This window comes from Liolophura sinensis, chromosome 1 (genome assembly GCF_032854445.1).
Source record: "Liolophura sinensis isolate JHLJ2023 chromosome 1, CUHK_Ljap_v2, whole genome shotgun sequence".
Taxonomy (NCBI): domain Eukaryota; kingdom Metazoa; phylum Mollusca; class Polyplacophora; order Chitonida; family Chitonidae; genus Liolophura; species Liolophura sinensis.
The window spans coordinates 75,334,938-75,362,628 of NC_088295.1; the positions used below are offsets into that span (position 1 = coordinate 75,334,938).

Consider the following 27,691-nt stretch of genomic DNA (forward strand, 5'->3'; position numbering starts at 1 on the left):
TTACCATTACTTTATTATTGGACGCTGACGCCGACGCTCAGGGTACGACATAAGCCTTGCCTGTATTATGTACAGGTGAGCTCAAAAAGACGCCGACGCTCAGGGTAGGACATAAGCCTTGCCTGTATTATATACAGGTGAGCTCAAAAAGACGCCGACGCTCAGGGTAGGACATAAGCCTTGCCTGTATTATATACAGGTGAGCTCAAAAAGACGCCGACGCTCAGGGTACGACATAAGCCATGCCTGTATTATATACAGGTGAGCTCAAAAAGACGCCGACGCTCAGGGTACGACATAAGCCTTGCCTGTATTATGTACAGGTGAGCTCAAAAAGACGCCGACGCTCAGGGTACGACATAAGCCTTGCCTGTATTATATACAGGTGAGCTCAAAAAGACGCCGACGCTCAGGGTACGACATAAGCCTTGCCTGTATTATGTACAGGTGAGCTCAAAAAGACGCCGACGCTCAGGGTACGACATAAGCCTTGCCTGTATTATATACAGGTGAGCTCAAAAAGACGCTGACGCTCAGGGTACGACATAAGCCATGCCTGTATTATATACAGGTGAGCTCAAAAAGACTTAACATACATATAAATCCTATTAGTTGAACAAATGTAGAAATTTTACTTTGTTTTTTTTTTTTGTGTTTAACCTGACTACATGTGCGAGTACTTCGACATCTGTCTCTTGACTTACATTCTCATTAATTAGCGTTTCTTTCCGCTGAATGCAGCCCCAGGTGGCTATACCAATCGCGATGACTTTCTTCTGTGAAGTTTGTGCTAGCCCGTAGTCCCGTACAGCCTCCCCTACATGCTTCATCACCCCGGCATGTGTTCCTCCAGTGATGATCCATGCTCCTGTTTACACAATATGGTAGACATAAAATACACAGTTTACTTCTCAAATTCTTCTGTATTCAAATTTTTTTGTAACCAGGTTTTCTTGTCTTAGTTTTATGAGTAACATTAGTTCTTAGTTCATTTAAAATACTCTCCTTGTGACAAATGTTAAGTCATAGCATGTTGCAGAAAAATTAAGGGGCGTAATGAAAATAAACTACTGTTAAAAACAGCCTGAAATTTCACTGACAAATTATTAAATCTGACACAGTCTCAAATAATCAATTCTGGCACACTGACAAACAGGGAGATGGTACTGAATTTTGGTGGATTACACCACATGTCCTGTAGTAAGGCCTTATGGCACACAGAATTATTACAATCTGTTAACACAAACATTAAGATAACAGAGGCTATTTTAGGTAACACTGTAAATCTAATTTCTTGTAACTGTTTTCATTTTCAGAAAAAAGACACTGTATAAGTCATAATCACATAAACTGGCACAACTTACACAACCATTTTATTCAAGTTATGAAAAACTGACTCTTTAGAGAGAACAAGGACTCAAATTTCTAAAGCTCTCTGATGTTTTACGGTTAAAAACCATGTTTCCTAGGTTTCACAGTTAAAGCCCTACCACAGTTTCACTTATACGCTGATTTTGTTGACTCACCTGTGCTCTGTGCAGCCTTCATCAGGCCTCTCCTGAAGACCTCCTTAAGTCTGGGTTTCATGAGGAAATTTTTGGCTCCACCAGTAACAGAGATGAGGAGGTTGGGATGCTCTAAGTCCCAGTGGTTCATCATCAGCTGGAGCAGGAGGCCAGTGTCCGTCTTGTGGTCCACTCGTACATACTGAAACACAAAGCGGGAGACGCCATAGACCTCACATACAGTTCATGTACATGTACTGTGAATTCTGGTTTGTCTTTATGAAGTTACTTCAAAACCATAGGAATGACACATCTTGTGCTTCACACACGCATACTTCTGAAACAGGGAGAGTCAGAATGAGTCAAAACCTGGGAAACAGTTGATTTTAAGTGAAATCCCGTCTCTCAACCTGAATTTTCGTCTGATAAGATGATATAGAATAAACCACGATAAGCTGATTGTGGAAATAGGATTTCCTGAGTTAAAGCTTTACTTCAATACAGCAATGGTTTATAGGCTCGAATGAATGTGTTTATACCTAAAATTCAGTAAGCCTACGCATATGAACACCATGCAGCGATGATACTGTATCCATGTATTTTGGGACAACAGGGTGACATGAATGTAAAGATTTGAGAAACGAAACACTTCATGTACCTTGCCAATTTTCTGTCCAAACCCGACAAACTCTATGTCTCCGAACGCATTGGTTGGCACTCTCATGGTGTGTGTTTCTTCCCTCCATGGCTCCTCTGGACGGGGATTGTCCAAGGCAGCTGAGGAATGCTCAGATCTCTTGTATCCACAATAACATTTTGGGTGAGAACTCCCGTGGGGGCTGTTTAATAACAAAAGGGGACTTATCTACATTGCGTATGCAGTAAATATCCTGTAAACTTCATTAATTTTTTTCATTACTACCCAGCTGAGCTACAGAACAGAAAAGTGATTAATTGGTGAAAAATCGTGTGTACATGGTTTACTGTTACTGCATGTCACCTAAGTCTGGCCTGTAAAAATGCACTGTTACATGCACAAAAAGTCCTTAACGTTATACTTTTGATGTCAACAGTTTCTCTGATAACAAAGTACTCAGACTTGACAAAAAACTCTTAAGTGGTTGTGTAAGATTGAGGAATTAATCAGAAGGTTATTGACAGACCTTCCCATGTACACCCAGAAAGGAAGATCGACATGCACCATGGGCTGATTTGTGATTTTAATACTGTAATCAGTGACATGTACTGTGAAAACCTGTAAGAAAACCTGCGTGAAAACCTTGGGTTTGTTATGTTATGTCAAGACTGTATGTAAAAACTGTTCAATAGTTTTCAGCTCTGTGAATTAACACTACATGTAGTAGTCCTTCACTAGTAATTGACTAATGTCTTATGCTGTACTGAAGGTTATTTCACTCATAGAACGGGGGCCAAAATTATGATGGGAGGTAGCCGGGCTTGAACCTGTGGGAAACCCACATCCATACGCAGATGTAGCAGACCAGAGAGGAAGCCAGCATGAGCTGGACTTGAACTCACAGCGATCACATTAGTGAGAGGCTGCTGTGTCATTGCACTGTGCTGGCATGCTAACCACTTCAGCCATGGGGACCTCACACTACATGTAGAAATATTCATTAATGGACTTGAATAAAACTGGTCAAATTGCAAAGAAAGTTCAATATTACATTTCAGACAACTGATTTCAAGGAGAAGACAGCACCTGGATAAAACATATTTCAATCAAAAGCAGGATACTCAAGCTTCTAAAAAGTACCATACCTTATTATTTTAATGAGATTTCACCGAATAACATGCAGAACAAAATTACAATACTGCACAAATGGCTGGTGTGAGTCGAGGGCGCCATCTTGAGAATTTTATCCAATCAAACACACTGCTATCTGACTGTGCAGCCTAAGCTGTGACATAGCATTTACCCATTCACTCCATGAAGTGACATATGACAACACAGAACTACTGCATAAGACATCATTTTGAGATCATTTACAACAATTTTGTTACGTACAGCCAAAGGGCCATTTCACAAAGTGTTGCATGTGGAGCAGAGTGAGTGCTTGGGGTTTAACATCGTACTCAACAATTTTTCAGTCATATGACGACATGTGGAGCAGATCTGTATCATTTATGTACCACGTAAAATCAGCCATGTAGGCCCTAATACTCAATGACAGTATCGCAAATTAGTCAGTTGCATACCGTCTCGGCTCAAACCACATTCATCTCCTTATTGGGCAAATACATTTTTGTCCTTCATTTTAGCGTTTAGTCAGCAGCTTCTAAACAACAAATATCAGAGTTGGTGCAAAATTCATTAGGGATGCTGAAGGTTAATGGGAATGAGAAGACAGCATGTCATTGGATAACGCTTGAAATTAAATCTTATGATCTAATTTTCTTGTCCTAATTTATTACGAATGAAGAATTTAAATTTTGCTCATTCGTCTTTCTCACATACGACGCATGTTTTTTCTGTTTTCTTTCATCAAATCCAGTACAATTATTGAAACGCCTTGTTCACGCCCACGTGCTTTCTCTGACATCTGCAATAACTAGGTCAGCACTGCTTTCAACTTAGAAGCCACTACTGCAAAACTGAAGTTTAAAATCCAGTGGCAGTCGAAAGTCAAGATCAGCCTCAGTGGTGCTTAGATTGATTTCCATTTGTTTCAGAACTGAGCATGAATCTAGTTGTACAACAATCCTATTGTAATCTTGTAAACATTTAACAGTGGTCCAAATCACCAGCACAACTCCTCTGGAAGCTACGACCTGAACCAGGAATACCCGGGCCGTGCATTTTCAGCTAGGTTATTTAAACATAGTCGCTGGAGTTCCTTGTAAATGACATAGTAAGCCTACTGTATCAGCATTTCAAACAGAGGAAAAAATATTCTTCCAGTATGTCAATTTGCGAGAAAACTATATTTATCACTTTGGCCTTCATCGCCGAATTATTATCTGCCAAATAGGCTACTGCTTAGACTATTATATGGAAAATGCCATCTAAGTTGGAGAGCTAGAGTAAACATGATGTTACCTTACTCTCGATAATGGAGACGCTCTGAAGCTCTGTCAAGACAAAGTTTCACCCAATATTTACTGGGTTGAAAGAAATCTAATACTTTGAATGGTAGACTGCGAGTAGACATAAACATTAGCCAGGTGCTGTCATTCAGTTTAACCTCTTTCTGTGTATATACAGAAATGTATGTGTTTATACTGACAATATAGTATCAGTCAACTTACGCCTGTCCGGACCCCTCTTCTTCTCGGGGTTTGTAACGTGAGCATACTCTGCATTTCAGGTGACTTCTTATCCACTTGATCTCATTGTTCTGTACATAAAACGCCATACATACAGGAGACTATATCTGCATTTCATCTACGTTAAATGTAAATCTTCACAACATAATAATGTTAGTAATGTAGTCGAATTTTATCATCAGTATGCTTTGATTTCTTTGAAAATTTAAAAATAATGTTCAAAATTACAAACCAGTGCAAACTTGAATCCCCTGTCCTCAAGAGAACGGTGAATACCAGTGGTGCACCAAAAACATTAGGGTCCCAAACAGTAAGCTATTTACACCCGAATTTTGTGTGAAACTTGTGTGCTAGTAAAAATGCTGCGAGCCATCATGGTGTTCTGAAGAGGCAAGACGGTTTACAGGAAATCAGTCCACATTTAGCGTTAAAACATTAAGTGATCATGATCATCGGTCTGCCAAGGTCCAGGTACAATGGCCGGAGAATCGCGTCACGGTACGAAGGTGCATGGTCTTCGTATTGTACCCTGACCATGAACTGGTCATCAACGTATCCTCCGGCTAGAATGGGTGTAGGATTGATGGCTAGGATCGGGCTCTTCTGTAGATGCATGGTATGTAAGTATAAAAATTATTCATTGCTTCAGGTAACGTTCCTGCTCCATACTTACATCAGCCACCCCGGGGACATGGATGTCCTCAAAATTAACATTGTCCACCTCATCCGCAGCAGGGTTGGAACGAGTCTGCCCTAGGGCCTTATGGCTCATGGGTATAGACTGATAGCCCTCGGGGTGCATCTCATCAGAGACGGGCAACACCTGGGTCATACTGGAAACAAACAAGGCCGTTTGGGCTAAATTTCAGAATACATAATTAATACATTCACCAAAAATAAAACACACTGCATCTATGCAACAAGTAGTTATTATGATTCACATTACATCTACAATTAGAAACAATTTTTTTAAAAATATATACAATGTATAGAAAAAATTTATAGGTGTATGGTAGCCTGAGGTATCTAAAATCTGTACAGAGAAGTTTAGAATACATGTGTATATGCTACACAGTATATCTACATCAAATGGTCCAATTTCCCCTCAACATGAAGTAAATAGTCAGGCTGTGCTTATGGGGTTTGTTTACATGTTGAGGGCCTGGCCCATGAAACAGTTTCTGTACTAGCTATATACAACAAGCATGCCAAGTAGGATAACATAATAACCCCATGGTGAGAGCAGTCCACATGCACAAACATGACACACTGAACAAATGTGGGGCAGGTCAATTAGCACCCACTGCTCACACACAGGGATATAGCCACAGCATTATCACTTTTTGTGATAATGCTGTTTTGTTGTCAAACAAACTTTAGTTTTAGGGTCAAAGATAACGGATAATTAAAGGCTTTGTTATGTGATACATGTGACTTTTCAATCCAGACCATTGCTTTAGAACACGACAATCATTTTATTTCACTGAGTTCAATTTTAAATACAGCGCTGTTACAGAAATTAATTAAGTTATAAGAAGCTGCGTAAGTTCATAAACAAAAAAATCATAATGTCCAAATGCAGGCTAATAACCCAATTCCACCATGATGCAAGGCATTTAGGAATCTAAGATCAGTTTTACTAAACACACATATGTACACATGCAGAAATTCAGTCACTCATGATCAAAAAATCGCTCTGATGAATATTACATGTAAAGATACACGCATTGATCTCTCGTGTCGCTTTTCAGCTTAATACTAAATAAAGCATCATAGATTTTCATCTAATTAACGAATCAAGTCCTGGGCCATACCGGTGAAAGGCAATGAAATGATCTCTGATTTTTTTTTTTTTTTTTTACATAAAACCTCATTAATACTTATTAATGCCACCCAGGCCATGAGGCAGGGGAGGTCACAGGGGGAGACTCTTTAGGACTTGTCAGAGGGTGGGACTGAACCAACACCTCTCGTTACTTAGGGATTGAAAGCAAACAAATATCATTTCAAAGTCTACCTCATATGAATGCACTTTCAGCATTGCCGTTCCTTGTAACACATTTGAGGCTTGATTCAATTAAAAAGGCGTATTCCATATATACAGGTAAACGAGTATAAATTGTCACTACAATTCAACGTCACTCGTGTCATGGTTGAACTGACAAGGTATAAAGTATCAAATCAATTGAAGTAAGGTTTGTTTGGTCACAGCTACTAATAGTAGCATCGGTGAAAAGCGGTTAACAAAATTAAAGTCTTGTCAGCTGTGGGATAATATCCTTTCATAGCTGCAAAAACAAAACATTAACCCTTTTATAGATAATTAACTTTGTAACCTACCATGTAGGGCTACATGATCAAGGTTGACAGCAACACATATATTTAGCACATATATTTATGTTTGGATCACACAGACATGCTGACAAACATATAACAGCTTGAGTAGGAATGTTCACCTAATTACACACGAATGTACAATCATGAGACACTACGCAAGACCCAAACATGTAATGCTTAATGGGCAATCTCCATGTCATTGAAACAACACATGCTGGCACGCATAATACGCTTACAAAGTTACAAGAATGAAGGTACAGGTCACAGCTAGTCCTTCCTACACCTACATGTATGGATAAATAGGGAGGCCTATGCGTGCAGCCAGCATGATCAAGGTGACAATCAGAGTGAGCCACAGTCGGCATATTTGTCGCTGAGTATGTCCACTTAGGCATGCAAGTTAGCTAAATTTAGACATAAAACTAGCTCTCTCTCTCTCTCTCTTTCCACCCAGTTAGCAATTAACAGTCAGGTAAGGAAAATGGCTACAGCTATTTGCATGTACAGTGCATATAGCTTTTCATCTAAAATAAACTGTGGCCTTATAAATAGTTCACAATAAGCATTAGCATATGATTTGCTGTACATGGGAAGGTCTGCAAGTAACATGTTGATGGTTGTGGGTTTCCCCAGGGCTCTGCAGTTTCCTCGCACCATAATGCTGGGCGCCATTGTATAAGTGAAGTATTCTTGAGTACAGCGTAAAACACCGATCAAATGCCTATAAATAAATACACATAAAATATATCAAGAATATAGTCTTTAACTTTTAGAAATGATGTACCAATATGGTTACATAAAAGTTAGACGGTATATAACAATTACCAGTATGAATATTATGTGTCTTGCTGTACCTGAATAAGTGTTCTTTACAGGCAATAAGTCACAAAAAACAACAAAAAAAAAACTATCAACATAGAGTACTTATGGTGTTACTCTATTTCTTCAACCTTTTTAGCAAGATTAAAGGTAAATTCAAATGAAGGCAACAAAAAACTATTTTCTGTTTTAGACAAGCTGACACTAACAATCCAAAAACGAAAAGAAAAAAAAAAGGGAAATCCACCCTATTTTCTTATTAGACTAGACTGGAAAGTCTTGAAAAACAGGAAAATTATCAGAACAGACCACACCATAAGTCCCATGAATTACATGTAGGTGATTGTTTTTAGTTTGTCTTTATACTCTACTTCAACACTGAAAAAGGATTAATCCTGCTTGTAAAACATTCATTTTAATTGGCGTGGCCTTACACACTTATTCCTTAATTTATTCATTATGACTATGAATAATTTATCTTTATGTGGGTTTGGCAACATCAGGGCTTCCAAGACTGTCTAGACTGTCTATTTTTTAGTCTAGGCAGAGAAATTGCCCTAAAAATATGCTTAAAACATATCTGTACACACACTAAACATAACTGATTAAATTCATGGTTTTAATAGACTATTAAGAGATTCTGGGGTTGATTGCATCAAGCCATTTTTCTGACATAAAAGTTAAACTTTTGAACCTCATCATAATACTTAGTTTTTGGTACTGTGAGTTGATATTTAAGTAGATTTATCTCAAGATAACACCGATGACGAGGTCAAAATTTTGATTTTTAGAGCTCAACTGAAATAAACTTGAAAATCATATATATATTTTAAATGTTGGCTTTAGTCAGAAACGGCTTGTGGAATAGGTAAGCCCCAGATTTAGCTTAAAGCCAATCAAGTCTTCAGTTTTGTACATAGGCTGGCCTAAAAGAAATTGTAATTAACAACATAAATATGAACTAAATCTGCTACTGTGACTCTGCACTTTTTGACAGCTGCACGGGTTGCTGAGTTTGGCTAAAATTTTAAGTATAAAATATGACTTAATACCAGTATTAGCTGTTACTCTTTCGAACAAGCATGCCCAGGTCTCATGTTTGGAGGCAGGGATGGGTGCGGGAGGCTCACAAGTACTATAGCGTGGTGTGCCAATATGTACCGGTATCTTTTGATACATATATACGCCAGTACATTTTGAATCAATCCTGACATACTCTTTCTGGATAGATTGACTCCTATACAACAATTATACATAACCAGGGCCCATTCAACATGCCTAAAATCGTGAAACCGTAACAAGCCATGTAGTTCGCAGGAATTAAATTGATCATGTACACAGAAAAGAGGATGTGAAGATAGGAAGGAAAACTGAGGTTTCTGATAATGCCGCACTAGACGCAGGAATACAGGAAAATATACGTACACCGAAAACACACCCACTGAGGATCTGTCAAATTCAGTGACAGACAGGGAATGACAAGACAGACCACCAATTACATGGAGAAACTCTATGTTTCTAGGTTCATTTACTTGTGATCATTTGGTTGCACAGCACCTCGCTGTCTAGATACAAGTGCCGGGTCCATTTTGACTTCCTTCAGCTGAATGATATCTTCCATCAATATTCCAAACGGCATTGGGCGAGAGACTCGTAGACCTGCAGCCCTGGCATCCTTCCACAGCCTGCGTCAGCACATCAATGAGACATTACATGTATATACACGGAATAATCTCCTCCCATCAAGACTATCACTGCTTGGTTAAACTGCTACAATCTGCGGAATGACACAGGCAGAATCTGACAGACCATGCATACACTTAAAGCATGAAACCATGTGATCAATAACTGCAGCCAGCTGAGTAAGTAGACCAGTCACAGTAGTACTAGTAGCATAAGGGGCGCTAAAAAGGTGTGGCAATTCTTGTGCCTATGCAATAGAACTGCCAGCTAATTAAGGTGCCATCGACTAAATAATTAACATGTTTGTCATTAATGCTTTGTACTAATTTCAGTCCATCCTATAGGCTCTTCATAGGTAGACTTAACACTATTTACACTTTGGATTCAGCGTCACAAAGCTGTGACATCAGGTATACGTGTGATCGAAAACTGAAGTGTAACATCAATGTGCAAATAAACACAATTCAACTGTTGAAAGAAAGAATCTTAATTCCTGCCCAAAGTTGTGCACATCTTAGCTTTACGATAACGTTTTATGAGTAAACTGGTCATGTAATACTCTGGCAGTTCAAGCGATTAATGGTTAATCCAACCTGAGTTGCCACTGTGCCTGAAAAGGTAACTATATTACCATGCATGGTTATCTGTTTTTTTTTTCTAGTGAATCCTAAAAACAGTTTTAGATAAAGTCTATAATAAAAATCATACCTGATACATTGGCGGATCTAGAAGTGGTGGGTGGGGGAGGTTTTATGGTCTTATTGGACAGGTTTGTATTTGTTTTTTCACTTTGGAATTCTTAAAGGGCTGGAATTAATTAGCCTTGAAATAGAACAAATTCATGAAAACAAGCTAAGTTAAAGTAATATCCAAAAAGATGAAGAAATATACCATACCCCATTTCCTGATAGACAGATTTTCTGATAAAGACAATCTCACTTAATTTTCAGTGTAAATTTAGAACAAATTTCATACTAGAGAAAAACATCACTCCAACTTTCAAATTATACATCATTTCTTCAGAAAAGTATACTTTCTGAGCCTCACAAACGGAGCCAGGATCAACGAATGAATGAAATGTAAATTTAAAAGGCTGAAATATGTTATGTGTGTGTTTTGTTACCAGGAAAGTATTTTTTTCATTTCTTGAACTTCTGATTGGCCTGATAGTCCAGAATGATATCACAATGACTTTCAGAGAAAACTACATTATAGAAAAAACATGTGACAAAATGAAGACATATCCTGAGGTAAAAATTGAAACATTTTATGCACTGGTAGTTTACATGCTGTTCACTACATCTCTTGTTAGAAAACACTAGGTAAAATGTATAAGAACTCACAATGGTTCCATTAAATATTTTCCAAAGAAAAACTGGGGGATTCTTGGAAGTCAAGATTTGACATTGTTTATTTTTAAACCTTGCAACTACACAAGGTCACAATCTGGGTGCCCAAAATCAACTAAAACATTGCTATCTTTAGCGTACAAGGTCTAATTCATTAGACTAACGGCTAGATCTGTCGTGTCAGTGCGGTAGTAACGTACATGCGTACCGACTATATGATAGTACACAACAACCACAGACTCTGACAAATACATTTTAATATATATTATTGTTAACTGAAAAAATTCAACAAACAAATTCATTACACAGATATCTTTACACAGCTCTGAGGGGTGGGGAGGCTCAAAGAAAAAAAAAAAAAGAATATGAAAGAGCAACTTTAAGAGCAATTTGTGCACGTTTTGGAAACAAAACTACATTGGTTGGTCTGGCCACTTTCAGGGCTTCACAAAAAGTATAATTTTATCAGACAACACAGAATGCCTTCAGAATATGCTTGAATAAACACCTTGTATACATGCGAAAAGGTTGAAGAATTGCAGTATTATGGCTTAAATAAGAAATTTCAAAAGTCTGCTCACCAATTACAATCCACAGAAATATATAGGGCTGTACCTCGAGAGTTCACAACAGTTATTGTCTGGTCAAATTGTTGATTAAAATACTCGTATATTACATCAGAGTGTTCATATATAGCAGTGAATCTCCATGACTACCCCAAGCTCAGCTCAGAGTCTCCATCCAACAACTGGATTTCAACATTGTTCAACACAATGTGGCTTGAAAATAAAACATTCACCAGTACATGTTGCCTTCTGCCCCTGAACTGGCTAAAATAGTTGGTGAAGGGTGTCAATAAAAAGGTCAGACCAGCTTGACCCACAAAACCAGGTATTAAATGCACATATGACCTGCTACTGTGGAAAATGAGCCAACCCACACCTGTACTTGAGAAGTCAGTGGTGAAAATGGACTGGTCCAGCAGAGGTACAACCCCCTGGAAAAGCATGTTATTGTATCACAGGAGCTCACTTGTATGCCAAGATTGCATAATGACATGCTACAAAATTAACACAAGCCAATATATGAAAATTTACTACAAGCAACCTGCCCTTTGTGTGCAAATAAACTCAGCAACTGCATATCATAAACAACCAGGCCAAATCTTAATTCCATATCAAATCTTCCAAAAATGTTTAAATGGTATAGATGTAGTAATTATAATGCATGTAACTTCAGGCTAATGTTTCTACAAATCAACTATTCATGTTTTTCACCACCAGAGATGTCATTCATAATTATCTTTTTACATGCATGTATTAAAATATAGGAAAAAATGTTTGATTTTGTCATGATTGACTGATGATCACTTCTACAGGCAATCTCTAAAGAATTTAACATACACAATAACAGAAGTTCAACCTCGCTTACCAGTAATTTGTTTAAATTTTTCATTATGATCATTTAGTGATATTATATACCTCCAACATTATACTTTTGTTTTTAAGACAACCCTCTCGGGACTGAAATTTGCTTTGTTTTTTCTTTTACATTTTGATTCTCAAATTCTCTGATTGTTCCTTGCAGTTTATGATAAAAACCAAATTCAAATTGCAAATACCTCAAATTTGCCAAAAACTATAACCAAGGCAGTTGATTACTTCACTCACAGAATTACCTGCTGGTAACACACATGCCTCTGGTACACATTTACTGCCTTCTGCAACCATTTGTCTATAAACTCTACACAACTACTTGTGCAGACCTCTGCCCATGTAAGCAGTGTGGATCTTACATACATGTTAACAAAATCTGCTTTAATCTCCCCACTGGTGATTTAAAACATTTAAACACACACTGAACACACTTATCGATACATACCTAGTGTGAAGAGTCATCAAGGCTAGGAAAATGTAAATTCATTTCTTAATTTTCTTATTGTCATTTTAGATTCTTAGCCATTATGGTGTAGTTCTGGCAGGATCTCAGATAACTCCTGCAGAATGCTTGCTAGATAAAATAAATGTGTGCCCAAGAACATAAAGTTCTCTAGTCTGAGTGCACTGACTAAGAGGATGAGTAAATGTCAGTGAGCAGATTTCAGTGCTGGTCAGTTGCATCTTGTCCATGTCCCTCTCTCCTTTCTATCGCCTAATAGAGTTTTGTACTGATTATCCCCACCCCCCAAAATGTATCAATTCTCGGGAGGAACTATTTAAGGTAACTGCCACGTGGTACCGCCTGTCACTTTAAGATGGCTTCCATATCAATAAACAGGTGAATACACTTTTATGACTGTGCCCATCATCAGAGGGTGACGATTCACATGTTCATCTGACCAGTTCAAATGATGAGATTAATCTTTCAAATGTCACAGATAACTGAAGGCCGCATTTCTCAGGACTAAGAAACAATACTTAATTTTTTTGATTGGAATTTTATGCCGTACTCAAGAATATTTCACTTATACGGCAGCATTTTGGTGGGAGGAAACAGGGCAGAGACCGGGGGAAACCCAGGATCATCCGCAGGTTGCTGGCAGGTTTCCCCCAGGCTCTGCCCGGTTTCCTCCCACCATAATGCTGGCCCCCGTCGTATAAGTGAAATATTCTTACGGCGTAAAACACCAATCAAATAAATAAATAAATAAATAAACAATTACAAAATTGTGTGTAGTGATGAGAAGAAGACGTTTTACAATGTACATTTGTTCACCAACACAAATGTGAATAGCTGAGCCTCTTACTAGAGGTTGAGCAGCCATGATTATGGTGTATCCAAACATTTCCCAACCTACTGTTCATGCATTGATCTCGGAACAAAAGTTCCACTGAGTCATACTGAATCTATATATGTATGCTGTATGTGAACATGCAGGCTCCACTACAGCAGAGCCCTAATCAAAGTTATTTTTAATACCAGTTAAGTACAACTAAGAGGACATTAACTATTACTCAGATAGTAAATACAATGAATATACTATGCTGACACAACTCCTAATTCTACAAGAGTAAAACTGATGGAGAAAAATCAGTTGTACGTAATTCATAATTGTTTTACGACCCATCAGAACCTTACAAGAAATGTTGTCAAATACAAGTATCTGATATTTAAACCTCCTGACTAATAAGTTATGGTCAACCCAGCAGGTGTCATACTCAAACAATTAACACCCTGCTGTTAAAGGTATAGCAGTCTGTGTAAAACTGAAATGGAGGTCATCCAAACAGTTATACAGCTTGAAGCAGGTAGGTAGGCATACAGGTTCCTGGCCTAATATTGCTACTTGTTTAAATGTGGGCATGGTATACTTGATGGTATATGTTAGAATTATTGCTCATGTCTACCAAGTATGTGCTATCAATTTTCCCAAAAAATGTTTTTTTATATACACATGTATACATGCACATGTAACTCTGTCCTTTGCTGTACTCAGAGTCATAAACAGTTTAAATCCATCCTTATACATTCCCAGTGTTGACACTTAATTTGCACAGCCTGCAGTTCAATGATTGTCCATTTCACTTATGTGTATTTCTTTGGTAGGTATAGGTTCATTCACTTTACATCATTAACTTACAATACAGTACTACAGGTACCGAAATTCAATATGCATGGTTCAGTATAAACTATATATTTGTGCTCCCATATATCTAATACAGCTGCCTTTGAAATAATACTTCAATTTCCTTTCTGTACTGATAGATTCAAGGCATCCGAGTTGGTGAAAACATGTAAGCCCCTATGTCGATCTTTGTACAACACACGTGCAAGGATAGAACATTCAAATCAACATCAGAAAATAACATTCACACGTCACAACATTTCTAGCTAAAATTACCTTCTCCAGTTTAGTTCAGCAACAAGTGAAATGAAGTGTAGCCGTCACCGAAATAATACTCCGCATCCATGCTTTCTTTCGTCAATAATTCCATGCATGCGGGGGCAAGCATATGCTACATACATAGGTCGCTAACCAACACTACCACAACAACTTTCACGACCGCCATTATTATTATTAGCACACATCGTGGACTATACTTCCAAAAGTTGTAAATATTACAGACCTATCACATTTATATTTAGAAACACTCCCATCGACATAATTTGAAGACATCTCTTCTGGACAAAATGCCCTTTTGGGGCCAATAATTTGCGGGACTGTCCATTTACACACTGTGCGCACCTGCCAATACCATGCCTTGGCTTGTGTCACCTATCTTCCCACGTGATCAAGCCATTAACCTCGTTCTCGTTGTATCCATGACAACAGCAACAGTAACACATGAAAGCTGATCACAACATTGCAGAACATGAACATTGGCCCTGATGCACCATTAAAGTCTGCATCCGAAAAGTCCATCGACATCTTGTTCACTAATACAACAGATAGAATAAGTACAGGTTTGGGATTCTGAAGGACGTACTGCGTGAGACTTAATAGGCCTAACCTATAACAAAAATATCACTTCTGAAGTGCAGGAAGCAATTTCAAAGGGGGAGGGGGGTCCTAGCGAAAAAGGCGAGGGTCCAGGGGTCGCCAAGGCCCCGGAATCTCTGAAGGAGCTATATCGCCTTTGAGACGATTTGTCGTATCTTAGATATGCCAATTGAGGTGTTATTGACTATTTAAGCCTGTCTGTAAAAATTGAAATAGACGTTAAGCTCAATTGTTAATTTAACCACGGGTCAACAAAGAAGATTATTTTATCCAGAACTCAACATTAAATTTACGCATGTCGGAGAAAGGTTTGTGTAGATTGACTAATACAAGCATTTAACTCGTATGGAGGAGAATCGGTGGAAAGAAACATCCGTGTTTTTACTGGGCCTTGGTGGTAAACTTGCCGGCCTATTCGCGATGGCTTGCTTTGGTTTGAAAGCAATGGCATTCATATGTATACGTACACTTTTTGATCAGGCCTTTGGCTCAGAAAAAAGGCGTGCGTCTGATTTCGGGGCACTGTCAGTAATGCGCCAAAGTCAGTGGTTACAACGGTTACTTATCTTTCCTTTCCTGATGAATCTTGCAACCCTTCCTCAGTGAAATGATCTTGGAATGACGACAAACCATAATGAAATACATAACTCAACATCGATGAGTTAATATAGGCCTATTGTACAAATATATTAATTATTCTGCTTTTTGGGCTGAATAGAACTGCAACGTCATGGCGTTGAAACAGTCGCCAAATTAGAAAAAAGATTGTGCTTGGAGACAAATGAGTCCACTTTTTTTTTGTCAAATTACACTGTAGATGATTTGCTCTTCCATGAGAGAATTGTATATATTAATATATGCTACTTCTGTAGGGCCTATGTTCACCGGGAAAATTGCATTTTTTCTTGTTTAGTTTCTCGAGAAAATATATTTGCAATAGTGTGATGTTTTATTCGGCGAGGGCGCCTGTTCGTGTTACAAGTAGGCTATATATAATTTCCGGAACATGAAAAGTGAGGGGGGGGGGGGTATATCCCCCCCACACACACTTTTGCCCCCCCCCCCCCCCCCCCGGCTTCCTACGCCCCTGCTCTATTTACGCATTCTAACAATTATCATTATGTATGCTAGTTATATCCACAATGTGCAGTTTATACAATTCACATAAACTTTTGTGTCTGCTCCTGTGTTTGTTTTTTTTTGTTTTTTTAATATCTAAATATATTACGCCTAAGCCAATATGAGTGTAAAATGATACCGGGTATGCAATTTTGCATATGTTTGTTATCTATATATATATATAACACATCAGAAATGATGTTCAGTTTTCTTATTTTTGTTTAAATACGTAATGACGTGATTATGCAGCGTAAAATCTATCCTAGACGCTCTATATATTAAGTATATTTCTAAATAGATTGCAGGTGATTATTTATTAAGTACGCGTTTCGTATGACGGCACTTTTGGGTGATATCTGTGAAAAACCTTAATTAGTCAAATGAAACAAATTAATGATCGACGGATAGGCATTCTTAGTTAATCGACAGCAGACACAACTTTCAGCCTGGCACTTGAACAAAAGATGTAATGTACCTGTATGTCGAAAGATACATGGCCGTACCGTTAATACTGTATGCATGGAATTGTTACCACCTCAGCAAATGGGGCCTTCTGATCGATGAAGTGAAAAAAATAAGTACTTGTTATGTTTTGTAACATGAAAATAAATGAAGTCTGTCACACGTTCAAGACAGAATTTCAGTACAAGGGGGATAACTAACACCGACATGTGCATAATTTTAGAAACAAAATGGCAGGCAGACAGCAGGTAGACATCTCTCAACTGCAAATTCCTCAGCTGAATCAGCTGACCCAACAACTTGACCAGGTTAGTACATATTCATGAAACTGCATGAGTGTTGTATTCTTCTTTTTCATCTATAAAAGTTCATGATGAAGTGCTCAAGTTCACGAGTGAACCAAATCTCAGCCAACAAAGTATCGGAAACTGGACATTGAATAGTCTACAATGCAACAGCCTTGGCTTACCGGCACAACATTGTGTTAAGGGTATCCTGATGTGTTATTTGTCAGAAAATGTGCATATCTGTATTTGACTGCATGTTTGTCCTTGTTTTACACAGCACAACCACCAACCCATCAAAATAATGCACTGATCATGTAGAGTATTCAGACCATATCAAGATTATACACTCAAAAAATCCCTTCTAATAAGCCTAGTCGACATTTCTGGAATGTAGCAAACTAACGTGGCTAAAAGGTGAGATTTTACATCAGCTGCTAACAGCGCTGTTAGGCTAGCAGAACTGGCAGTTCGAGATGTGTATTCAGTCTAGCAAGTACCAAAAAATCGCGCCATATAGCTGCGTTAGTTTGTGAGAGCACCCACCCTGTCTTGTCCGAATCTGCGCGAATCAGGGCCCCGTGAAATGCCGACACAGCTCATTGTATACTGTAAGACGGGTTGGAATTTGGGGGTCACAAGACCACCCATTTGCGTCTAAAATAAACTGCATTGGGGAAAAGGTAACTTTTTGCTACTTTGCTAGCACCAGTAATGCCTAGTTGTACAAAATAACGTCATGAAAATTCAGCATAAATACTCAGACAAAATATTTATTGACTCATACTCAGGAAAGCTCAAAATTATACAAATCCAACGGATACAAGATCACTGGCAGCGATTCAAAAATAGGCATTTCCTATGCAGTAACGTTGGGAGAACCGTGTTCTTCACCCACGCCATTTGTTCCTAAGAAGCTTTCGATTCGTCTTACAAAAGACGGTCACTTGCGCTGCGCTAATATCAAAAACAGAACGATTGGAAGCTGAAGTAGGTCAAGTTATTTGTGAAGACCGATTTAGCAGAGAGCAAAGAAGCTTACTATGTGTCATGTTTGATTTCATATGCCCCACTGCTTCCAGAAGTTAAAAAAATCTAAGCAACGTAGAGGATCATGAAGATTTCCGAAAAAGGGAGATGACTCATGCAATGAGGTTGTTCGTGTAAATTTGGATATGTTCAAATTGAGTTTATCTAAAATTTTGAATATTTCTTTCTAAAAACAACCTCAAATTGAATAAATATAACCAGTTATTGTGTTTTTTATTCAATCGACAGACCGAATACTGGCTCGTCCAGACAACTTCTATGAACCCCTGAACTAGAATTATCTTATTTGCTGATTGTTTTGTATATGTTGTATAGATTAACCGTTGGATAAGGATTATTTTGAGCCTTTCATTGTTGGGCTGTGTTTAGTATAAGCCAAGATATCATTGGAAATAAATTTGTTGAAATGTTACATCAGGAGACCCTTCAACCACTGTCAAGTTTAAAAAAGATAATACATGTAATATATAGAAATAATTATATTTCAGTATGGTTGCATTTGTAAGAACAAGATTGATGTCTTTGTTAGTTGCTGACCTACTTCTTAGATGTTCATTGTGAAAAGCAGATTCTTTAATGAATTGATGTCACTCAACCATGTGACGGCAATCTCGGCTTATCTCCAAAATGTACATAACTTCCTGTTGATAGGTGATATATTTGTTGGCTTGTATCACTTTCAGGACACACAAGTGATTCAGGCTATTGATTGCATTGTCATAAACAAACAGTAATCAACAGACTGGTTGCTTGGCGTGTTTTGGCCGTTAATACTGTGTAACATGCTTTGTTCATAACCACATCAGCCTTGTATGATGTATTTATGATTTTTTTTTTCTAGGAGATAGAATTCTTTACAAGTTCTTTGAATCAGCTGAAGCTGGCTCAGAATAAGTTTGTGGAATCGCAGGAATGTTTGAACAAGTTGAACCCTGATAATCTCAGCAAAGACATCTTGGTTCCACTGACAAGTTCAGTATCCTTGAGTGAAACATAAGCTGTTATTAAAGATTTCATTTTAACATTTTAACATCCTTCTACAAAGTTAATAAATGACCCAGGAGTTTCTCACCAATGTAGTCACTGTGAGTTCAAGTCCAGCTCTCGCTGGCTTCCTTTCCATACATGGGAAGGTCTTCCAGCAGTCTTCAGATGGTCCTCTGACCGTAACGATGGCCATTGTTGTACAGGTGAAATATTCTTGAGTACAATAATGCGTTGACCTTTTCCAGCAGCTGAACAGCACTCGTGGTCAAAATGCTCAAGGGAAAGTTGCCAAAATGGGACCAGGGCTGTAGGGGAATCTGAACAGATAAGTTGAATAGCGCACCGCAGGTGGTTGATGGTACTCAGCCACATGACAAGATAGCAGTCGGTGCAGCAAACCGATAACACACGTGCAGGCACAGCAAACATTTTACTGAGATACTAAATTTCTACTCAGATGTTGGCTGTTCTCAGTAACATGTGAGCCGATGCAACATGAGGTGAAATTAGTTGTCTGTTGGGTGTAATTCGATTGACCTGCCCATAATCGGTCCAAGTCAAGCGTTTTTTTTTTTTTTCAGCAGGTTGAACACAACATCGTTAAGAATGAGCAACTGCGCTGCTCCGCCTGTAAATACAGAAATTAGACTCAGCATTACACATTTCTTCCCCGTAAGAAAATCTGTTTTCACCCACTTTGTTTGCCTCAAAACATACATGTCTTCACATCTTACCAATGCAGGCTTTCATTATCTAAGGATATGATTCTTTGTGTGGAAATTTTGGGGAGGAAGGGTCAATCTAAAACTGACAGGGTATTCAAATACAAACAGTTGTATTAATATGCAAATAACAATTTCGCCCAGCTCTGGATGTAGCCTTTGAAGGTCCAAAGCTCAAATTAAAATGCACAGGCCCTTCAAAAGGCTCCTGACGGTGGGTAAAATTTGGGCCTCCGTCTGCTAATTGTGTTGATTTTTATTTTTTGGCCCAAGGGGCGGATGAATGAAAATAAGTTCATCTATTTGGTCAGTGTTGAATTCTCTAAGCTGTTAGATATCTGTAAGACTTACGCAGTGAATGAGGTCCCAAAATATGCGAGTAGAAATAGATTTACCCTTGCATTAACCCAATGTTTACTATTGTTGCAATATGAAGCTGTCAATGGGCATCCATGTCTACACATATGAACACAATGTTCAATCCGTGCATATTGAGGTTATGATCGCCATTTTATGAAACCGGAAATGTGTGGAAGATTGTTTTCGTCTACCTCTAGCGGCTCATTGCAAATTTACTGATGTACAGACATTGCAGTTGGCTGTCACAATAGTGAGAGAATGAGTTTTGAACATGGGTTGGTTTAGGAAACCTCGTCCAGAGTATGTTATATAACTGACGGTTTCCGAAATGAAAATGGCGGGAACATAGAACACTTCTGGGGCCTCCGTGGTTCAGTTGGTTAGCGCACTAGCGCAGCGTAATACCCCTTGAGCCTCTCACCTATGCGGTCGCCATGAATTCAAGTCCAGCTCATGATGGCTTCCTCTCCAGTCATAATTGGGAAGGTCTGCAGCAACCTGCGGATGGTCGTGGGTTTCCCCCTGGGCTCTTTCCTCCCACCATAGTGCTGGCCGCCGTCATATTAGTAAAATATTCTTGAGTAGGGCATAAAACACCAATCAAATAAATAAATAAATAGAACACTTCTAAAATGGGACGACAAAACACCACGTGCGCTGGTAAACTTCCTCTATATGTTACAGGAGCTTAACTACAGATACTTGTCAGTCAGGTCTTTATCGCTGAAATACATTTACATTCTGATTGATTTAAGGAACTGCGAACAGACAACACTGTTTCTCGTTGAATAGTGCATTCAGCGATACAGTGTAGCTGACAGCTGGAGAAGCAGTCGTTAGCTTGCGAGTTTGACCTGAACATGCTTTGAGACAGCTTTGGAATTTACAGATACTTTCTTCATTTTAATTCATGGATAAAAATAAAGGTGTTGTCTGGATTTCTTCAAGTGGGTATCTACTGGACTACTTCCATCTCGCCAAGCATGTGCACCGTGCTCCCGTGGCGATGTTTGTCCAGCCATGGATCGAGCTGAGAAAACAATTGCCCACTCCACCAATGCGACACCGTTTTAAGTTTCGATCGTTTGAAGTAAAATTGGCAAAGTTTACAGTGTGGCCCACAGCTGTGGTTTGATGCCTGCTGGTGGAAAAGGTCAACGAATTACGGTATTTCGTAAAACACCATTGAAATAATTAATTATGTGAATTTAAAATTTAAAATCTAAATTTAACTTTAGCTCCATAAATGGTCATCGAGATTTCCTTTCATCTGAAAAGTTGTGACACAGAATAAATTAATGTTCATATGAGGTGGGTGAACTTGCGGTCAAGTAGTTGTTGTGCTTGCTTTTAAGTAGATGTTGTTGTGTCATGTTAAACGGCATTAATCCTGTTTTCTCGCAGTTAATTTAGTAGATTGTTCTGCTTTCATTCAGTGCTTTTGTATGCAATTATAAAAAGTCAGTGGTATCTTGTGCGGTGTTGCATGAAGTCCTCTGGAGATATTTATCATATGTAGGGAGTTTGCAGTTACTCTCCAGTGGTTGGTGGTTTACTCCAAGCAATCCATTTTATTCACTCATAAAATTGGCCCTGGTTTCTTTCCACCATAATGCTGGCTGTCGATGTATAAGAGAAATACTCTTGAGTCCAGCGTAAAACACCAATCAAATAAATAAAAAAAATATAACTGGCTACCATCATATGAGAGTATATACTTGAGTATAAATCAGATAAATATGTCAGGTGTACTTAGTTTTTATTTATGTCAGTTTTCCTTGATGGAGATTTAAAGATGTATGTACCAGGAAATCTGAGTGATGTTGAGAACATTCTGGTGGATATAGGAACAGGTTACTATGTAGAAAAGGTAAGAGTCGTTTTTGTTTTCTCAGTATTTGTTTTCCATTGAATATTTGAATCTGTGGAATGAGGAAATGAGTTACCATTTTTTTACCAAAGGATTGATTAAATGTACCTAAGCATACGATGTCAATTATTCTATTTAATAAAATATAAGTTTCCTACCCCATAGGTACCACGAAGGTCCATGCATCTAAAATGAGAGAATACTGCTTCCGAGTATGCACTGGTCACGACGTGCGTCACAGCACCGAGTTTTGTTAACATCATTTCAAGTAGGAGGATCCTAGGAAGTGTTCATCAAAATTGTCAATCAATTCATGAACACAGATAACAATAAATCTGGTCAATAAATAAACAAAACAACATGGCAAATACAGTGCAATGCATGTGAAAACTAATGTGAAAAAGAAATTCGTGAAAAACAAGTAAACAGAATTGATTTGCTGCAAAAATGCCTTTTTTTACTGTACTAAAGTGAACAACAGTGATTAGATAAGGAGTCATTATTTTTTAATTGAAAATGTTTCTTGTTTAAGTTAACACTACAGATATGAATCAAACAGTTATATGTCATTTTTGGGTCGCAAAAGCCATTTTTTGGGAAGGTATGTCAGCGAGCTAGGTTTCCCCCCAGGCTCTTCTGGGTTTTCTCCCACCATAATGTTGGCCATCATCATATAAATTCAATATCCTTGAGTACAGCATAGAACACCATTCAGATAAATAAATAATATATCTTACCTCCACATGACAGACCTGACCACTATCAGAAATTTCCACTGAAATTATCTTGTATTGACCATGAAAGAATAGTAGTCAGGTGGATAGATAAATAAATAAATATCCTAAATGACCCTAAATTTCGCCCACAAAAGTGCATTCTTAGAGGCAAGTGAATGTCACAAAATATTGTTTTTGGTGATGAAGTTCACAATTTTTTAGTAATATATCATCCCATGTTCCAAATAAACTTCAAAAAACCTTTCTAAAATCAATATAACTCACAGGCAAGTTTTCATAGACGAAATTTATTGTCATTTAGCGTAAGTAAATAAATAAAATTAACTAACTGGTTAAACTAAATAAATTAATGACCGATATTGCTGTGGATTTACACAGCCTCTGTTTATGAATGTGTGTTTGTTTTTTCCAGACAGTAGACGACGGGAAAAGCTATTTCAAACGTAAAATAGAATATATCACAAAACAGATTGAGAAAATCCAACCAGTGCTACGAGAAAAATATGCCATGAAACAAGGTAATGAGGTTCTCATATGATACGCATGGTACAGATGCATAAAACAAGTAACACTCTAAACCATCTAAACTTCACCTTTGGACTATGTGTGTACAAATAGTGTATATAGCTGACCGTAAACCTACTGGTGTGGTAAAGACAAGGGAGATAATTCTGTTAACTATTTCATGAAAGGATTGCTTGTACGGTATCTTTCCTGTCCATGGATAATTTGATATTTTAAGTTTTCTGCAAAGCAAAAAAACTATGGCTTAACATTATAAAAGATTAAAGAAGAAAACGCGTAATTTTCTTTCCATTATCTACGACTGGTATCAAATTGAAATATTTAAACATTTCAATGTTTTCTGTTCTAGCGACTGTGGATATACTACAGGCCAAAGTTCAAGCTCAAGTTCAAGCTCAGATGTCAGGAGCTGCCAAGTCGTGAGGATGTCAAATTTGAATTGTGCTGTTCCCCAACAAAGTGTAACCATGTTTATAGTGCTACAGTCTGTCGGCTAGCTCATTGATAGAACTTTAGTCCTTAACAGGACTCCTGGAACAGTGTCTGGAGTTTTTGTTTTACAGTGACTGATGATGTCCTATCAGCATCTTTTGTACAGAGTTGACATGGAGAAGGAAAAACAACAAAAAATTGTCTCATCAAGATGACATAATTTCTGGTTGATTTGAGTTGATTAACCATTGAAAATATTAGTCTTGTAAAGCCTTCTTGTTGTTTGGTGCTATTGCCTGCAACATGGGTAATGTATTGATCACTGATACAGTCATCCATTATGTAAACAATAGAACTCAAAAGTAAACAGTTTCATTACTTGTATGTCTCTTGTAGTTTCATTGGCTAAATATATCTGTCCAGTCATCCAAACAAAATATGTTGTTCAGACAAGACGTTATGTCTTGAAGAGATCATTCTTTAGTTTCGAGCTTGAATTGCTCTTTGTTTTTCACACTGTAAAACCTGATAATTTTCATACTTCAGAAACGTTTTGTCATGCCAAAGCTTGAAAACATTTTGGTATGTTGTTTTCTAGTGTAGTGGTAATGAAAGAGACTAACACAAACATAATTTTATAAAGTCTCCATACCTTATTTTCTAAAAACAAGTAATCCTTTAAGAAATAAAGCTGGCAGTTAAACAAGAGAGGTAACTCTTCTTAGGCAAAGAGTTACCTCGCTGGTGGAAGTGGTTAAAGCACTGGCTGGGTGCAAGTGTCAAACCTTTGACCACTTAGGTCTAGTGTTCAAATCCAGTACCCGTTGGCTTGGATCCAGCTTTAAGTCAGGAGGGTTGTTGTGTACCTGTTGAAGATGTATGGTTTACCTCAGGCATTCCGGTTTCCTACAACCATTAACCTTGCCGCCGTCATATTAGTGAAAAGTCCTTGTACATTGAGCATAATCAAATGTATGTTACCGGCAGATGAAGGGAACCTTCGTATTTGGTGTCCAAAGGAAAGTGACTGAACCTTGATAAATGAGGTCGTGTGCGTGAATCCAGCTTGTGTTTATGTGGTTATGTCTTATTCTGGAATATCGTCATATACCCGTGGAGATCCAGTGGTGTAGCCTTATGAAATTGTCCTCAGCCACATATGAAAGGCTCTTGTTTAGAAGGTGTTATTATTGCTGAAACAATAAGGGCTCGATGTCACAAAGGAGATTTCATTGATTACTGGAATCGGGTGTATGATAATGGTTGGGTGCATTTCACTGGTAAATAGAAAGAAATTAAGAGGAAGTCTAAATATAATGATTTGTAAAGTGAAATCGGTAGGACAACCCAATAGTCAGTTTTAAAACTTTTTCAAAATTTTGAAGTTGTTATTTTCAAGCCCTTGTTATCTTCAGGTCTTGAAGAGGGCATATATTTGAACTTCCAAATCACTCTTGGCTATGCACGCCAACTACTATCATCATTTTAGGAATGTTTCTATTTGATCATTCGTGATGGCTTCTACCAGATACCTGATTTGTTCTTAGTCCGAACGCCCAGTGCATGCCATCTAATCACAAAGACTTAGGAGCAATTTAACTTTCGGGATAACTTATTCCTCAAACTGGGAATATTATATACTTGTATTCTCAGCGCGAAAAGTGATTCAGTTTTCATGATTAATTTACATATACGCTTAATCTGAATGTTCCTCGATCTCGTGGGGCCTTTGGCGCAGCCTTAAGTTAGTAAAAGACCTATTTTTCTTTCACCACTGTGGAGTGCGGCGATGCTAGGCAGGCAGATTTCATCCCACCATAATGCTGGCTGCCGTCATATAAATGAAATATTCTTGAGTACTGCTTAGAACACAAATCAAATCAAATAAAAAAATAAAAATTAACTTCCCGATATAGACTATGCTTTGAAAGTAAATCACCATGGTGTCATCACTTCTGAGTACAATATTATATGGCCTCATAGCGCAAATATATTACCGCGAAATGTCATCTAATAAACAGATTTAGTAGATGGCATTGACCGGTGCATGAAATAAAGCAAAGATTGTATTAAAATACAGAATGTAAAATAACTGGTATATTTTCCTCCAATAATAAAGGCAACATGTTTAAGAATGTCAACAGTATACAAAATAAAAAACACACATGCACGTAACAATTTTGAGTACTACCAGTGTATTTTTCTTTTAGGTTGATTGTGTGTTTAAAATTACCGTCGTTTTTCATGGCAAGAGAAAATCAGAGCCTGCAAACTACCGACGTTGACTTAGTATATATTATACTATCCGATTGGAGACGTTTTGATTTCCAGCACGGGAGTCTTGGATTCCCCATGCATGGCGGTTTTCTGACAAACCACAAATTAACGAGCAGCCTACAGCTCGTATTTCAGCTCGTTGATGTACTGACGACCACATACGTCCACCAATGAAGTTCTATGGCCCGTTCATGTACCAAGAGTCATGAGAGTACTAACCAACAGCCAACACAAGAATACATACCAAAAATTGTCTCGGAGTAATAAAATTTTAAGAAAGTCTAATAAATTTACCTTTCACCAAAAGAAAATATTTCTTATGAAGTAAGGAACAACAGAGCATACAACTACGTCCGAACATTGGAAATCAGTTGAAAGGAAATGTCGTAATTCTTGACTCGGGAGCGGTTGTTTTTTAACTTTACAGGGCCAGGGCCTACGTGCGTGCCCATTTCACATTCCCGGGTGTTTGTCTGTGTTCGCGTGTACACAGATCTTACACAACGAGTAACACACAACACTGATCATGCAGAATTCGTAGGGAAGCTGTGTTTTTTTTCTCGAGTAGTCCTATTTGGTAACTGTCTGGTAGTGTAGGGCTATACTTACATCTATTCATGAGGTATAGGGTTGCATTGTGCTATAGCAGAGCTTTGTATTTACGCGGTACGACTCAGCACAACTAACAGGGTGCCTTTTCTTTACCATAAGCCGCGTTTAGACTACAGCCGGGCCGGGCCCATTTTAGCAGGGTCGCGCTTGATCAGGGCCGAGCCCCCTTGACAAGTACCGTTTACATTACACGCCTCGCTGGCGGGCCAAATCCATTATCACAAACAGGAACGACAACTCAGGTTGAGTTGGGCTATTTATTTGTGGCACTCTTCAGACATTGGAGGTACAAACACTTTATTCAGCTGCGAAAATGGCGCTGCCAGTGGTTGCAAGTCGAATCCGCCCTTCTCTGCCAAGGATGCACTGATCTGCTCAAAAATCTTGTGGTTGTGACGAGCGCTCTCAAGTTGCGCCTGCACGTTTTCCTCGCCCCAAATAGCTAATAGCTGTTCTGTCTCCTCTTTTGTCCAAGTAGCGCCACGATTTGTTGACATATTTAAATTCTTATTGTTCGAAAAAAAGTGCGCCAATTGAAAAGCCGCAAGTGGAAGGTCAGAGGAAGTTGCCTTTAAGCATGCGCAGTTAAGTCCTCTGAGCGGGCCAGGCACGGTGACGCGTCTACACTACACGTTTGTCTAGCCGAGCCGAGCTTCAGCTGGGTCGAGCCTACCTCTCGTTGAGGGGTTCGGCCCGGTCAAATCTGGCACGGTGCCGAGTACGCTTAACCCGTTTAGACTACCCAATTTTTTGCCGGGCCGTGCCCCATCAGGGCCGAGCCCGGTTGAAAAGCGGTAGTGTAAACGGGGCTTATATAGACTAGTGCAGCCCC

General features: G+C 38.4%; 2 protein-coding genes across 4 annotated transcripts in view; one reads left to right on the forward strand and one right to left on the reverse strand.

Moving 5' to 3' along the window:
- The window catches only part of LOC135461486 (transient receptor potential cation channel subfamily M member-like 2), a 48,264-nt gene extending 33,079 nt beyond the window's left edge, over positions 1–15,185 (reverse strand). Inside the window, exons 1-7 of one of the 3 annotated variants that reach the window (XM_064738611.1) lie at positions 14,823–14,827; positions 9,482–9,634; positions 5,467–5,626; positions 4,776–4,864; positions 2,164–2,344; positions 1,527–1,707; positions 705–868 (exon numbers count right to left, since the gene is read on the reverse strand). In XM_064738611.1, coding sequence (XP_064594681.1) covers positions 705–868; positions 1,527–1,707; positions 2,164–2,344; positions 4,776–4,864; positions 5,467–5,626; positions 9,482–9,588 — 882 coding nt within the window. In that variant the 5' untranslated portion in view covers positions 9,589–9,634; positions 14,823–14,827. Of the gene's footprint in view, positions 1–704; positions 869–1,526; positions 1,708–2,163; positions 2,345–4,775; positions 4,865–5,466; positions 5,627–9,481; positions 9,635–14,822 lie in introns of all 3 variants that reach the window. The other 2 variants (XM_064738613.1, XM_064738612.1) reach the window with 2 other exon arrangements.
- A 162-nt stretch (positions 15,186–15,347) lies between these two features.
- Positions 15,348–25,077, forward strand: LOC135482323 (prefoldin subunit 5-like). Its single transcript, XM_064762251.1, has 6 exons — positions 15,348–15,385; positions 17,227–17,311; positions 19,179–19,313; positions 22,202–22,276; positions 23,426–23,531; positions 23,888–25,077. The coding sequence occupies exons 2-6, from the start codon at positions 17,234–17,236 to the stop codon at positions 23,959–23,961; spliced, it is 468 nt and encodes a 155-aa protein (XP_064618321.1). The 5' UTR covers positions 15,348–15,385; positions 17,227–17,233; the 3' UTR covers positions 23,962–25,077.
- The last annotated feature ends 2,614 nt before the right edge of the window (positions 25,078–27,691 follow it).

Coding starts and splice junctions, on each gene's coding strand:
- LOC135482323 (XM_064762251.1), top strand. CDS start 17,234: ATGGCAGGCAGACAGCAGGTAGACATCTCTCAACTGCAAATTCCTCAG. Junction 22,277..23,425: donor CAGGTTACTATGTAGAAAAG/GTAAGAGTCGTT, acceptor TGTTTTTTCCAG/ACAGTAGACGACGGGAAAAG. Junction 23,532..23,887: donor AAAATATGCCATGAAACAAG/GTAATGAGGTTC, acceptor TTTCTGTTCTAG/CGACTGTGGATATACTACAG.